At 45.2% G+C, this 15,642-nt stretch overlaps 1 protein-coding gene across 1 annotated transcript in view; it reads right to left on the reverse strand.

The window, feature by feature from the left end:
- Positions 1-15,642, reverse strand: part of LOC126210001 (apoptosis-stimulating of p53 protein 1-like) — a 339,336-nt gene that overhangs the window by 141,340 nt on the left and 182,354 nt on the right. Inside the window, exon 3 of the mRNA XM_049939109.1 lies at positions 9,636-9,812. Coding sequence (XP_049795066.1) covers positions 9,636-9,812 — 177 coding nt within the window. The remainder of the gene's footprint in view (positions 1-9,635; positions 9,813-15,642) is intronic.

Consider the following 15,642-nt stretch of genomic DNA (forward strand, 5'->3'; position numbering starts at 1 on the left):
CTTACACAGTTGTTGTTCTGAACTTCAAAACCTGACAAGTGAGACACATGCAAGTCACGTGCAATGGCTACTCTACTCATCCATGGGTTCCCTTCAGCTTGATGAACCACTTTCAGTAAGCCAGTGCGCCGCCTTCTTGGAGAAACGCAGTTTGCTCTGTCGCTTGTGAATTTCTCCCTTTCCCGCAGCCGTTGCTCTACTCTGGGAAACATGGAATGAGTTGGAGTCACACGATCTGGAAACTGCTCGCGGCAAAGACGTTGAGCTTCACTGTAAATTAACAACATGTCGGTGTAGTCTGTGAACATGTGCTCTAGCATTCTGCAGTACTAGTCACCGTAATGCCAACTGACGCACCACCACGAAGCATGAAAACAAGGCAGGTAGGTGGGAGCAGATGGTATCCCTTCACATCCCGCCATCTTACCATTAATGAGCGTGGTTAGTGCACCGCAACAGGCGAACTGAGTAAGAAAAACGTAGCACGCGATTGAGTGGCTCTTCTTTTCCTTCCAACATAGAAACGAACAGTTTCCGGACACGGGTTCCTACGTAAAACTTGATGTACTAACTCCCCTCTACAACCTCTAGAAGTGTGTGACATGAATTGTCAATCACTCTGTATTCAGAACAGTGATTAACCCCGCGCGCAGAGACACAAAAGACGAACTTCTGTCGGGCGGTTGCCACGACGGCGCTACACACGGTATAATTTGTTGGGTGGAGTCCACACACAAACACAAAGCATAACTTCTGGCATATGTGTCAACAATACCGCATATTCTTTTTCAGAGAGCTGACAACCAACATTTACTTTATTGAAGGGGCCGCAGAACGTGGAAGAAGAAGAAGAAGCAGCACCAGGAGAAGAACAGGAGCATATAACATGAATATGTTAACTGTAAAAATTTAGTTTTGTCACCCTTGGTTCCAAAGATAAACTTAAACGTAAACTTGAGTAATAGACTACTGGCCACTAAAATTGCTACACCAAGAAGAAATGCAGATGATAAACGGGTATTCATTTTAGCGCAATTTGGGTGCATAGATCCTGAGAAATCAGTACCCAGAACAACCACCTCTGGCCGTAATAACGGCCTTGATACGCCTGGGCACTGAGTCAAACAGAGCTTGGATGGCGTGTAAAGGTACAGCTGCCCATTCAACTTCAACACGATACCACAGTTCATCACGAGTAATGTCTGGCGTATTGTGACGAGCCAGTTGCTCGGCCACCATTGACCAGACGTGTTCAATTGGTGAGAGATCTGGAGAATGTGCTGGCCAGGGCAGCAGTCGAACATTTTCTGTATCCAGAAAGGCCCGTAGAGGACTTGCAACATGCGGTCGTGCATTATCCTGCTGAAATGTATGGTTTCGCAGGGATCGAATGAAGGGTAGATCCACGGGTCGTAACACATCTGAAACGTAACGTCCACTGTTCAAAGTACCGTCAATGCGAAAAAGAGGTGACCGAGACGTGGAACCAATGGCACCCCATACCCTCCCGCCGGGTGATACGCCAGTATGGCGATGACGAATACACGCTTCCAATGTGCGTTCACCGCGATGTTGCCAAACACGGATGCGACCATCATGATGCTGTAAACAGAACCTGGACCCATCCGAAAAATTGACGTTTTGCCATTCGTGCAGCCAGGTTCGTCGTCGACTACACCATCGTAGGCGCTCCTGTCTGTGATGCAGCGTCAAGGGTAACCGCAGCCGTGGTCTCCGAGCTGATAGTCCACGCTGCTGCAAACGTCGTCGAACTGTTCGTGCAGATGGTTGTTGTCTTGCAAACGTCCCGATCTGTTGACTCAGGGATCGAGACGTGGCTGCACGATCCGTTACAGTCATGCGGATAAGATGCCCGTCATCTCGACTGCTAGTGATACGAGGCCGTTGTGATCCAGCACGGCGTTCCGTATTACCCTCCTGAACCCATCGATTCCATATTCTGCTAACAGTGATAGGCGACAATCCAACCTTTATCAAAGTTGGAAACGTGATGGTACTCATTTCTCCTCCTTACACGAGGCATCACAACAACGTTTCACCAGGCAACGCCGGTCAACTGCTGATGTATATGAGAAATCGGTTGGAAACTTTACTCATGTCAGGTGGTTGTAGGTGTCGCCACTGGCGCCAACCTTGTGTGAATGCTCTGAAAAGCTAATCATTTCCATATCACAGCATCTTCTTCCTGTCGGTTCAATTTCGCGTCTGTAGCACGTTATCTTTGTGGTGTAGCAATTCTAATGGCCAGTAGTGTATATCACTGGCAGCATAGGGCTTACGAATTTCGCTTAAAGGAACCCCACAACTCTGCAACACGAATCAGTCGCCTCATTTGCCACGCCCCTTTTTCCGGCGCTGGCCTGCAGCGTAAGCCTATGTCCCAGAAAATTCCGAGGCGGGCGTTGGCGTAGCTCGGGCGTCGCGCGTCGCGCCTCCGCCCACGCCCAGTAGACGCCATCGGCCGCTGAACGACGGCCCTCAGAGCTACGCTAGGCCCCGCTGTACACCGCTGCCGCTGCGCTTGCGTCGCGCAGATAAGGTCGGGGGCGGTGGGGCGCGCTGTATCTGGCCCCGCCACGCCCTCAGCGCCAGCGGCTCGCGCTGCCTCTCTAAAACTCGCCTCCACCTCTTCCCCGGAGAATTTCCACTTTACGCTAATCGCCTTAACACTGCAGTCCGGGCAACAACGACAGCAAAAAAATACCTAGAACAAAACGAAAAACAGAATTTTCTGCTCTACAGACATAAGATAGAAATGCCACACACGACCTAAAAAAAATTGAAAAAAAAAAAGCAGAAACAATAGGTCTCAAAAGATCATCTACATATACACGGATACTCTGCAAATCATTTAAGTGCCTGGCTGAGGGTTCATCAAACCACCTTCACAAGTCTCTATTATTCCAATCTCGTATAGTGCGCGGAAACAACGAACAACTACATCTTTCCTTACGAGCTCTGATTTCCCTTATTTTACCGTGGTGATCGTTCCTCCCTATGTGGGTCGGTGTCAACAAAATATTTTCGCATTCGGAGGAGAAAGTTGGTGATTCGAATTTCGTGAGAAGATTCCGTCGCAACGAAAAACGCCTTTCTTTTAATGAAGTCCATCCCAAATCCTGTATCAATTCTGTGAAATTATCTCCCATATTTCGCGATAATACAAAATGTGCTGCCCTTCTTTGAACTTTTCCGATGTACTCCGCCAGCCCTACCTGGTAAGTATCCCATATCGCGCAGACGTATTCTAAGAGGACGGACAAGCAGTCTCCTTAGTAGGTCTGTTACATCTTCTAATTGTCCTACCAATAAAACGCGGTCTTCCCCACAACATTTTCTGTGTGTTCCTTCCAATTTCAGTTGTTCGTAATTGTAATACGTAGGTATTTAGTTGAATTTACGGCTTTTAGATTAGACTGATTTATCGTGTAACCGAAGTTTGAGTTCCTTTTAGCACTCATGTGGATGACCTCACGCTTTTCGTTATTTAGGGTCAACTGCCACTTTTCGAAACATACAGATATCTTTTCTACATCGTTTTGCAGTTTGTTTTGATCTTTTGATGACTTTATTAGTCGATGAACGACAGCGTCATCTGCAAACAACCAAAGACGGTTGCTCAGAGTCTCTCCAAAATCGTCTATATAAATAAGCAACAGCAAAGGGCCTATAACACTACCTTGGGGAACGCCAGAAATCACTTCTGTTTTACTCGGTGACTTTCTGTCAATTACTACGAACTGTGACCTCTCTGACAGTAAGTCACAAATCCACTCACATAACTGAGACGATATTTCGTAAGCACGCAATTTCACTAAGAGCCGCTTGTGTGGCACAGTGTCAAAAGCCTTCTGGAAATCCAGAAATACGGAATCGATCTGAAATCCCTTGTCAATAGCACTCAACACTTCATGCGAATGAAGAGCTGGTTGTGTTTCACAGCAACGATGTTTTCTACACCCATGTTGACTGTGTGTCAATAGGCAGTTTTCTTCGAGGTAATTCATAATGTTCGAACACAATATATGTTCTAAAATCTTGCTGCATATCGACGTTAACGATTTGGGCCTGTAATTTAGTGGATTACTCATACTACCCTTCTTGAGTATTGGTGTGACCTCTGCAACTTTCCAGCCTTTGGGTACGGATCTTTCGTCGAGCGAACGGTTGTACATGATTGTTAAGTATGGAGCTGATGCATCAGCATAATCTGAAAGGAACCTAATTGTTATACAGTCTGGACCAGAAGACTTGCTTTTATCAAGTGATTTAAGTTGCTTCACTACTCCGAGGATATTTACTTCTACGTTACTCATGTTGGCACCTGTTCTTAATTCGAAATGGCTCTGAGCACTATGGGACTTAACATCTTAGGTCATCAGTCCCCTAGAACTTAGAACTAGTTAAACCTAACTAACCTAAGGACATCACAAACATCCATGCCCGAGGCAGGATTCGAACCTGCGACCGTAGCGGTCTTGCGGTTCCAGACTGCAGCGCCATTAACCGCACGGCCACTTCGGCCGGCCCTTAATTCGAATTCTGGAATATTTTCTTCGTCTTCTATTGTAAAGGGATTTCGGAAGGCTGTGTTTAGTAACTCAGCTTTGGCAGCACTATCATCGACAGTATCCCCATTGTTATCGTGCAGAGAAGGCATTGGTTGTTTCTTCCCGCTAACATACTTCACATACGACCACAATCTCTTTGGACTTTCTGCCAAGATTGGAGACAAAGTTTCGTTGTGGAAACTGTTATAAGCATCTCGCCTTGAAGTCCTCGCCAATCTTGGGTGTTTTGCTTCTGTTTAAATTTGGCATGTTTGCTTCGTTGTTTTTGCAACAGTGTTCTGACCCGTTTTGTGTACCAGAGAGGATCAGCTCCGTCGTTTGTTAATTTATTTGGTATAAATCTCTCAATTGCTGCCAATACTACTTCTCTGAATTCAAGCCACATCTGGTCTACACTTATGTCATTAATTTGGAAGGAGTGGTGATTGTGTCTCCCTCAAAAAGACCACAATAATGATAAACATAAAAAAATCCACGAACACATTTTAAACTGGGAGAACAAAAACTAGAGAACGTCAAACAATTTAAGTGTCTGGGAGAATGGATCAACTCGAATGCCCTCGAGAAAAGGCAATCGAATCTGGAAAAAAATAAGTTGAACTGGTCTTTTCATGTCACAAAAAATACCTCCCTCTCATGGAACGAAAAAATGGGACATTACAATATAGCAATCAAACACGAAGCACCGTATGCAGTCGAAACACTGTCCAACTGTCCACCACCAACCGTGGCCCATTTGAAAGACTGGAGATCAAAGAAACGAAGATAATCAAGAGAGGAAGATATTCAATAAAAGTCCTTGGACGCAGATTCCACAAAAACAAACTAAGCCGCACTAGAAAGGAAACCCTTTACCAAACTACGGAAAAACACGAAGACGAAAAGAAGAACTGTTTTATGGACACATCCTCAGTATGAATACAAATAGATTAACAAAAAAATTGTGGCTGTTTCTGAAACAAAAAAAATTGTTGAAAAAATGGAGGACTTAGGCAGACCAAATCACAGAAAACTTGCTCATACATAAAACTGTAAAAAGAAAAAAAAACAAGGACAAGAAAGATATATTTCAAGTCGAAACAAAAATCAAACAAACGATCCAAATATCTCAAGAAGAAAGCAAAGCAGGATCAGAGAGAATGAAACAAACTTGGTTAACAGAAAGGCACAGAACATTGCAAGTTGATTCATTTAACATATTCCAAAGTCGGATGAAACGAAAGAAGAAAAAAAAGAGAAACACCCAGAGGACAGGGTAGCATGTACGTACATAACATCGACGGGTAGCATTCACAGTAATCACTGATATCGGAAGTTACAATTTAGCTCATCTGAACATCCACCTGTCCGCAAAGCGCCTACAGCTTCCAGTGTAACATCTATTTTTATAAATCATAGAAAACTCAATTTAAAGTTGGTGGAGTGTAGAGGGGTACAAGTTGTGAATTCGTATAACGCGGTTTTAAACTGTGTCATATCGCAACTAAAAATCCCAGTTAACGAAAACTAGCAATCACAGAAATCACTCACATCGGAAAGTCACACTTCAACCCGTCCCTGCAGCAGATGTTAGCGAGGTACGGGACGATGTTTGGTTACTCACTGCGCACGGCATTGCCCTGTCTCTAGACTCCATATGCTGGCGAAGGGCACGCAACGTTCAGTGTAACATCGACTGTGATAAACCACAGAAATCGCATTTTAACAGTTTTGAAATGTGGGGGGATACAAGCGGTGAATTCGAAAACGTCATTTTAGACTGTGACAAATCGCAACCAAAAGTCGCAGTTGCCAAAAAGGGACATTCACAGAACTTACTGGTTCAATGGCTCTGAGCACTATGGGATTTAACATCTATGGTCATCAGTCCCCTAGAACTTAGAACTACTTAAACCTAACTAACCTAAGGACAGCACACAACACCCAGCCATCACGAGGCAGAGAAAATCCCTGACCCCGCCGGGAATCGAACCCGGGCGTGGGAAGCGAGAACTTACTGGTATCGGAAAGTCAAGGATAGCCCATACCCACAGCAGATGAAATTTGGAATATTGTGGTAAGTTCCTATGCGACCAAACTGCGGAGGTCATCGGTCCCTAAGCTTACACGCTACTTAGTCTAACTTAAATTAACTTACGCTAAGGACAACACACACACCCATGCCCGAGGGAAGACTGGAACCTCCGACGGGGTCAGCCGCGAGAACCGTGGCAAGGCGCCCTAGACCTAACGGCTACCCCGCGCGGCCCTGCAGCAGACGTTAGAGAAGTACATATAGATGTTTGGTTACTGAATGAACTCGGCATTTCCCTGTCTCTGGGTGTCCAGTTGCTGCACAGTTCCCGCGCTTCTAGTGTGACGACTAAGGTGATAAATCGCAGAAATTGGACTTCAACTTTTCGTAATAAAATGGAACACCTGCTGCCGTCCTTTCGACGTTTCGGTGATTTAGCACACCATCTTCGGCCTTAACTGAGGTTGACGGGTTAATGCCCGAAGATGGTGTATTGAATCGCTGAAACTGGTTCAAATGGCTCTGAGCACTATGGGACTTAACATCTATGATCATCAGACCCCTAGAACTTAGAACTACTTAAACCTAACTAACCTAAGGACATCACACAACACCCAGTCATCACGAGGCATAGAAAATCCCTGACCCCGCCGGGAATCGAACCCGGGAACCCGGGCGTGGGAAGTGAGAACGCTACCGCACGACCACGAGCTGCGGACTGAAACTGGTAGCTACACAATAAATAACATGGAAAGCGACAGCTGCAGGTGTTCCATTTTGTTACATAAGTGACCGGCCAAAGTACCTGATACCTTCAGTCAGAAGGCTGAACACACGAAAAAAAAAAAGTTGTGAATTCGTGAATTGTGTTTTCAAACTTCGACAAGTCGCAACTGAAAATAGCAGTTACCGAAAAGTAGCGTTCACAGAAGTCACTCATAAAGGGAAGTCACAGTTTAGCATCTGGCTACAGCAGACCTTAGAGAGGTACGGATGGATGTTTGGTTATTGACTGAACTCGGCATTTGCCTGTCTCTGGACATCAGCTTCCCTGCACAGTGCACACAGCTTCCAGTGGAACAACTATGGTGATAAATTGGATAAATCGCACGTTAACTTTTTGGAGTGCGGAGAGATACAAGTTGTGAAACCGTGAATTGTATTTTTAAAGTTTAACAAGTGGAAATAAAAATCGCAGTGACCGAAAAGTAGCATTCAAAGAAATCACTCATATCGGGAAGTCACAGTTTAGCCCATACCTACAGCAGACGTTATAGAGGGTGAAAAGTATTTAAACCGACAAACTCTGGGAGGGTGTAGTGGACATCAAAACAAATATTTATCCCTAATGTCATTTTTTTCCTGTGAGGATTATTTAAACGGATGGAGGTCGTATTGTCAGAGGGCGTATTACGCGCTTCAGTTGCAGGCAACTGCTGTCCACCAGTGTAGTAGTGCATTGTCTCTGTTCACTAATGGAGCGATACACCTGGAGTGAGCACACTGATATGGTTGGTGCGTACTACGTAGCGCACTACAACGGACGAGCTGCACAGCGGGTTTATCAACAACAATATCCTAATCGCCGTATCCCGCATCATACGACCTTTGCTGCTGTCTACCAACGCGTGCGTGAGACCGGGTCATTTAGCAGATTACCTGGACAGGGACGCCGTCGCACGGTAAGAACGCTGCAATATGAGGAAGCTGTCTTGCAGCGTGTGGAGCGGGATCCTTCAATCAGCACTCGTGCAATTGCACGTAACATGGTGAAGAATCAGACGAATGTAAGAACAGTCCTTCTAGAGCAACTGTTACGCCCATTTCACTTACAGCGTGTCCACAGCCTGGAACCAGTTGATTATCCACCCAGAGCACAGTTTTCACTGTGGTACCTGGAACAGTGTGAATTGCATTCTACATTTCCATCCTCTGTGTTGTTTACGGATGAAGGAACGTTCGGGAGTGATGGAGTCTTCAATACTCACAATTCTCTTCTTGCGGTTCTTCGTTAATGTGTGGGTCGGTGTTGTTGGGGACTGTTTAATTGGCCCGTATCTGCTACCTAGGCCGTTAAATGGCAGGCACTATTATAATTTTCTCGCCAGAGCATTGCCATAATTGCTGGAAGACGTCCCGCTCCCTACAAGAAAACGCATGTGGTTTCAACATGACGGGGCGCCGGCACATTTCAGTCGTCGTGTGCGTCGATTCCTGGACCGACGGTTTCCAGAAACGTGGATTGGCAGAGGTGGTCCTGTGCCATGGCCTGCTCGATCCCCAGATATGACCCCTCTGGACTTTTTTGTGTGTGGAGAGATGCACAACCTTGATTACATAACTCCTGTTGCATCAGAAGAGGATCTGGTTGCCCGGATAGTAGCAGCAGCGGGAACATTTCAGGATATTCCTGGGGTTTTTGCCCGTGTCAGACAGAACATGATCCGACAGTGTAACCTTTGTTTACGTGTCAATGGAGGCATTTCTGAAAATCTACTGTTAATGAAATTGGGTTATGTTGATGTGTTGTCTCCTGGTCATAAAAAAAAATGGGAAAATGTTTCTTGGTTTAATTAATTTGCCGCCAGAGCAATCTTCCTCTACCGGTTTAAATACTCCTCACAGGAAGAAATGACATTAGGGAAAAATATTTGTTTTGATGTCCCCTACAACCTCCCCGAGTTTGTCGGTTTAAATACTTTTCACCCTGTAGAGGTGCATATGGATGTTTGGTTACTGACTGAGCTCGGCATTTCTGTGTCTCCTGGATCCGCTTTCCTGCACAGTGCCCACAGCTTCCAGAGTAGAAACTATGGAGATAAACAGCATAAATCGCATGTTACCTTTTTGGAGTGTGGAGGAATTCATAAACCACGATTTTAAAATTTTGAAAAGTCGCAATTAAAAATCGCAGTTACCGAAAAGTAGCATTGACAGAAATCACTGTTATCGGAAAGTCACAGTATGGACGTCAGAGCCCTACTGGCAGGTAAAGTAGAGGCAGGCAGGCAGGCGGCTCGGCTACTCACTGAGCGCGGCGTTGCCCTGCCTCTGGGCGTCCACCTGGCCGCGCAGCGCGCGCAGCTTCCGCAGCTTCAGCTCCTGCGCCTCCACGCGCTCCCGCAGCCTGCGCAGCCGCTCCGCCTCGTGCGCCCTCTGCTGCTGCTGTTGCTGCTGCTGCTGCTGCTGTTGCTGTCCCTGCTGGCCTGCAACAAACACCTCGCCCTCAAATCACACTGCTTACAACAGAAAACAGAATACTGGGAAAACAACTAGTCAAATGTTTTGCGAAATGATTTGTCCAAAAGTAAGCAATAAAATAACCATTTTGACAGCCTTCGAATGATGCTCCAAATCGTGTACAACAGATGCGACTGCACAGTCCACATAATGTGATAGCACCTTCCTTTTTCGCTACACACCGAGCAAGGTGGCGCAGTGGTTAGCACACTGGACTCGCATTCGGGAGGACGACGGTTCAATCCTGTCTCCGGCCATCCTGATTTAGGTTTTCCGTGATTTCCCTAAATCGTTTCAGGCAAATGCCGGGATGGTTCCTTTGAAAGGGCACGGCCGATTTCCTTTCCCATCCTTCCCTAACCCGAGCTTGCGCTCCGTCTCTAATGACCTCGTTGTCGACGGGACGTTAAACACCACTAACCTAACCTTTCGCTACACATGCCGTGACTAAATTTCCTGGTGGGCAAGACGGTTAAGGGGGGTAGGACGTCAAACGGGCCGACTTCGAGCAGGAGAGCCACCACACGACCTTTTAATTTCCACTGTCTATACTTTTACAAATAAATTCATAAAACTTTGTCAACACGATCAGGAGGGATTCAGAATTCACACTCTTAGCAATGTAAGTTCAAAAATACAGTATAACAAAATATGTTTTTTTTACACGTGAAGTTTCACCATTTTTTCACTTGGCATTGGCTGCATTTGTCGCTATAGGTACACTTTTCTTTATAAGTCAGACAGATTCTTGGATGAATTTTGCACAGCATACCAACCATACTTACAGGTGCATGAAACTAGAATTTTCCAAATCTATTACAAACTATGGCAAAAACTGAGATAATTAACCATAAAATTTAAGTTTTTTCTAAACATGAAGTTTAAAATGTAATAGCTCAATAATTTTTTAATTAATTAATTAAATTCTAGAGTTTCATACACCTGTAAGTATGGTTTGTATGCTGTGCAAAATTCATCGAAGAATCTCTCTTATGTATGAAGAAAAGTGTACCTATAGTAACAAATTCAGCCGATAATAAGTGAAAAAATGATGAAATTTCGCAAGTAAAAACATTTATTTTGTTATGTTTTCGAACTCCCACTGCAATGGGTGTGTATCCTGAATCCTTCCTGGTGATGCTGACAAAGTTTCATGAATTTATATGTAAAAGTATACACAGTGGAAATTAAAATGCCGTGTGGTGCCTCTCTTGCTCCAAGTCAGCCCGTTTTACGTCCTACCCTCTTAAGTTTAGCACAGGAACTCATATTCGGTAACGTACTGTTTTTCCGCTGCACGGAAAATACCACAACCGAATCTACCGCGCTGTCGACGCCACTGACTAGGGTAATACGAGGGTCGTTCAATAAGTAATGCCTCACATTTCTTTTCTCAGAACATACTAATTGTTAAGAATCAGAATTTGGTGACAATATACATCAACATGTCTTGCCCACGTCCTATTTCTCTACGCAGTCTCCATTACGTTCTATGGCCGTACGCCAACGTTGTCAAAGAGCATGTATTCCCTGCTGGTAAAAGCTCTTGTCCTGTAGTCGCTGCCATGTTTCCACTGCATGACTAACACACTCGTCACCTTCAAAGTGTGTTCTCCGTACAGAATCTTTAAGCGGCCCAAAGAGAGGGAAGTGCGAGAGTGCCAGGTGTGGACTGTAGGGTGGCTGAGGCAATCATGTCCAACCAAATTTGGCGATGTGTTCCCACGTTCTCAGACTCGTAAATGGGCGTGCATTATCGTGTTGGGGCAAGATTTCTGCAGGATTCTTGTCCGATCGAACGCGTCGGAAACGCTTCTTGAGTTTATTCAGAGTCTTCGCGTATGCCTCTGAATTGATGGTTGACCTTCTTGGCATCATATCCACGAGAATGACGTCATCACAATCCCACAAGACTGTCACCATGACTTGTCTAGAATTTCGTCTTTTGTGGTGAATGAGGATGATGCCACACCATGGACTGCAAAAAAAAGTAAAAATGGTTCTGAGCACTATGTGTCATTAGTCCCCTAGAACTTAGAACTACTTAAACCTAACTAACCTAAGGACATCACACACATCCATACCCGAGGCAGGATTCGAACCTGCGACCGTAGCAGTCGCGCACCATGGACTGCCTTTTTGTTTCCGACGCAATGTGGTGCACCCAGCTTTCGTTTCTGGTAACGATCCGTGACAGGCCTCCCCGTCGGTCTCATACCCTCCAACAATTCAGATGAAATGGCCTTTCTTTGAATCTTGTAATCCGCTGTGAACATTCGTGCAACCCACTGTGAGCACCTCTTTGAATATACGAGAGTCTCTATCATTGAAGACGAACTTCCAATGCTGACCGACAACTATAGAGCCAATTGTCGAGTTGTGATGCGCCGGCCGGCACGAATAATGGCATCCGCATGATTCATCATGTCTGGGCAGTGGCTGTGACAGGACGTCCCAAGCATGTCTGATCATGGAGCTCTGTTTCTGCATTTCCTGAGGCTGTAACTTTCTTTACTCATCGCCCACTCTTATCAAATGCAGCATCACCATTCTCTGCACACAAACGCTTATGGATGTTGACCACCGTTTCTTTTTCTCCACACAAAAATTCAAAATAGCGCGCTGCTTGTGAGGTGAGTCGTATGTAGACGCAATTTTGACGCTTTACAACGGCTCTGCCATTTGCTAAAACGGTTCGAAACTTCACCGGCGCACGGAACAAACATCAAATGTGAAGCACCAACAAGGACGTTTGTCTATGTATATTAATTGCTTTTAAAAAGAAAAAAATGTGGGGCATTACCTATTGAACGACTCTCGTAGATAGGCCATTCACCGACCATCATCATTCGGGAAAGTGGTGGGACTGGACAGTGCCAAAAATGGTTCAAATGGCTCTGAGCACTATGGGACTTAACTTCTGAGGTAATCAGTCCCCTAGAACTTAGAACTACTTAAACCTAACTAACCTAAGGACATCACACACATCCATGCCCAAGGCAGGATTCGAACCTGCGACCGTAGCGGTCGCGCGGTTCCGGACTGAGCGCCTTAACCGCGAGACCACTGCGGCCGGCGCCGTCAATTTCCACAGTAGTCATGTGGACTGATGTAGACCCGCATACCTCCCCACCACCACCCACCCATCAGTTCCAGAAACGATACGGTCTCGACATTTGGGCAGTGTTCCTGTATGGACGTGTGATTGGACCAGATTTCTTTCATCACATCTCACGAGTACCGCGATTCGTACTGCATGAGCTCTTGGAACTCATGTGCGTCAGACTATGTGGTTCCAGCACGATGGTACACCACCTAATTTTTCACGTGTGGTCCGAGATCATTTGCACCAATGATTTGGGCAGCAGTGCACAGGTCGCGGTGGGCCATTTCCTTGGCCTGCGCGTTCTCCCTACTTGAACCCGCTTGGCTACCAATTGTGCTGTCACACGAAATCCTTGATTTACGAGATCCCTGCGGCGTACGAGGAAGATCTACTGGCGCGGGTTATGACTGCAGTGGGCGTTGTAGGACCAAGGCTGGCGATCGTGTGTACCGAATGATGATGATTTTGGTTTGTGGGGAGCTATGGCGTACAAATTCCCAATCTTTCCACTTTCCAGTGTCGCCATTGCCTGAATGGTGATGAAATCACGAGGACAACACAAACATCCAGTCCCCAACCCGGCCGTGAATCGAACCCGGGACCCCATGGTACTGGGACAGCAGAACGAGCTGCGGACGTGTGTATTGGAACATGGTATGGAGGTACTGTATCTTAGTTGACGTCGGTGGCCGTCACATCGAGCCCTACTGGTAAGTGGACCCAGACGACACACAGCAAGAGTCACAGAACAATGTGTGTTGTATTTTTCGTGTAGAGGAAAAACGGTACATTACCCGACATGAGTTCCAATGCCAAACTTAACCCTCTTGGTTTCTACTACAAGTCCTCAAAGTCTGTGAAGGTAATTAAGCTACATCCTGTATACGTAGATACATAAATGATCTGACGGACAGGGTGAGCAGCAACCCCCAATTGTTTGCTGATGATGCTGCAGTATGCAAAAAGTATCGCCACTGAGTGACGGTAGAAGGACACAGGGTGACTCAGACACGATTTCTATTTGGTGTGATGAATGGAAGCTTGCTCAAAATGTACGTTAATACAGATGAGTTGGAAAAAAATTCTTTAATCTTCGAATATAGTATTAGTGGTCTGCTGGCTGAAGTAGTCACGTCGGTTAAATACCTACGCGTAATACTGCAAAGCGCTATCAAACGAAACGAGTACTTAAATACGGTAGTAGGGAAGGTGAATGGTAGACTTCGGTTAATTCATCCGTAAAGGAGACCGCATGTAGAACACAGGTGCGACCCATTCATGAGTACTGTTCGGGTCGTCACGATCCCCACCAGGCCAGATTAAAGTTTGACATCGAAGTAACTGAGAGCCGTGTTGCTAGATTTGTCATGGGTAGTTTCGATCAGACGCTTCGTGGAGTCACATGGGAATCCCCGGAGAGAAGACGAGGTTCTTTTCGCGAAACAGAATTGAGAAAATTTGTAGAAGTGGCATTTTATATTGACTGCAGAACGAATCTATTGCCGCCTACGTACATTTCGCTTAAGGTCAACGAAGATAAGAAAGTATTCGCACGGAGGTATACGGACAGTCGTTTTAACCTCTCTCTATTTGCGAGTGGAACGCGAAAGGAAATCACTTGTAGTGCCACAATGTACCCTCCGCTTTGCACCATCCGGTCTCTTGCGGGATATGCATGTACATTTACGTTTGGCTCTAATCCATCAGTCAAATATCGTATAGCACTCTTTAAAATTCTATTTCATTTGCTATACAACATCGAGCATCGTTTAAAGGCACCTCAAATGTTTCTCTAAGCTATTTTATTTTTTACTTTTACTTTGTTTATTTATTTAACCTGATTTGATTAAAGCTATCAGGCTCTTTCTTGCATCGGACCAGGGTTTCACACATAGAGCAGTGCACATGTAATGACAGGAGAATAAATTATACTGATTATGAGCTGATGATGTTAATGATGGCAGCACTTGCAGTGCTACAGGTGCTGCCCCTAGTAGTGATAATATTAATAATAATAATTATTATTATAATAATAACAAAACAATAATAATAATAATGACAATACTGACAGTGGCACATAAGAGAAACACTTATAGGTGTGCAGAATAGGTGTTTTCTGATACAGCGAGTTCTGAGCGAATGGAAATTCAAGGAGACTGCATCGGCTAAGAATATTTGGAAATGAGGAAGATCAGGCTGGAAAAAAGTGATGTACAAGGGTAACGTGAGTGTACAGGGATAATGGTTCAAAAATGTTTTAAATGGCTCTAAGCACAATGGGACTTAACATCTGAGGTCATCAGTCCCCTAGACTTAGAACTACTTAAACCTAACCAACCTAAGGACATCACACACAGCCATGCCCGAGGCAGGATTCGAACCTGTGACCGTAGCAGCAGCGCGGTTCCGGACTGAAGCGCCTAGAACCGATCAGCCAAAGCGGCCGGCGGGATAATGGTAATCCTTATTGTTGCTTTAGTAGATATTACATTAACTGTCTTTTGAAGCTGGAGATGTTACTCAGTTTTCTAATATAATGCGGATGTTATTCTAGAGTCTGGTTCCTGCTACAGAAAAGGATTTGGAGAAAGTGGCTGAACGATGGAGTGGGAAAATTTTGCTATGATGGGAACGTGTGTTTCTGACATGTTATTCAGACAAGAGTATTACAGTCAAGGAGAGATAAAAAG

The sequence above is a fragment of the Schistocerca nitens genome, chromosome 10 (assembly GCF_023898315.1).
Source record: "Schistocerca nitens isolate TAMUIC-IGC-003100 chromosome 10, iqSchNite1.1, whole genome shotgun sequence".
Classification (NCBI taxonomy): Eukaryota; Metazoa; Arthropoda; class Insecta; order Orthoptera; family Acrididae; genus Schistocerca; species Schistocerca nitens.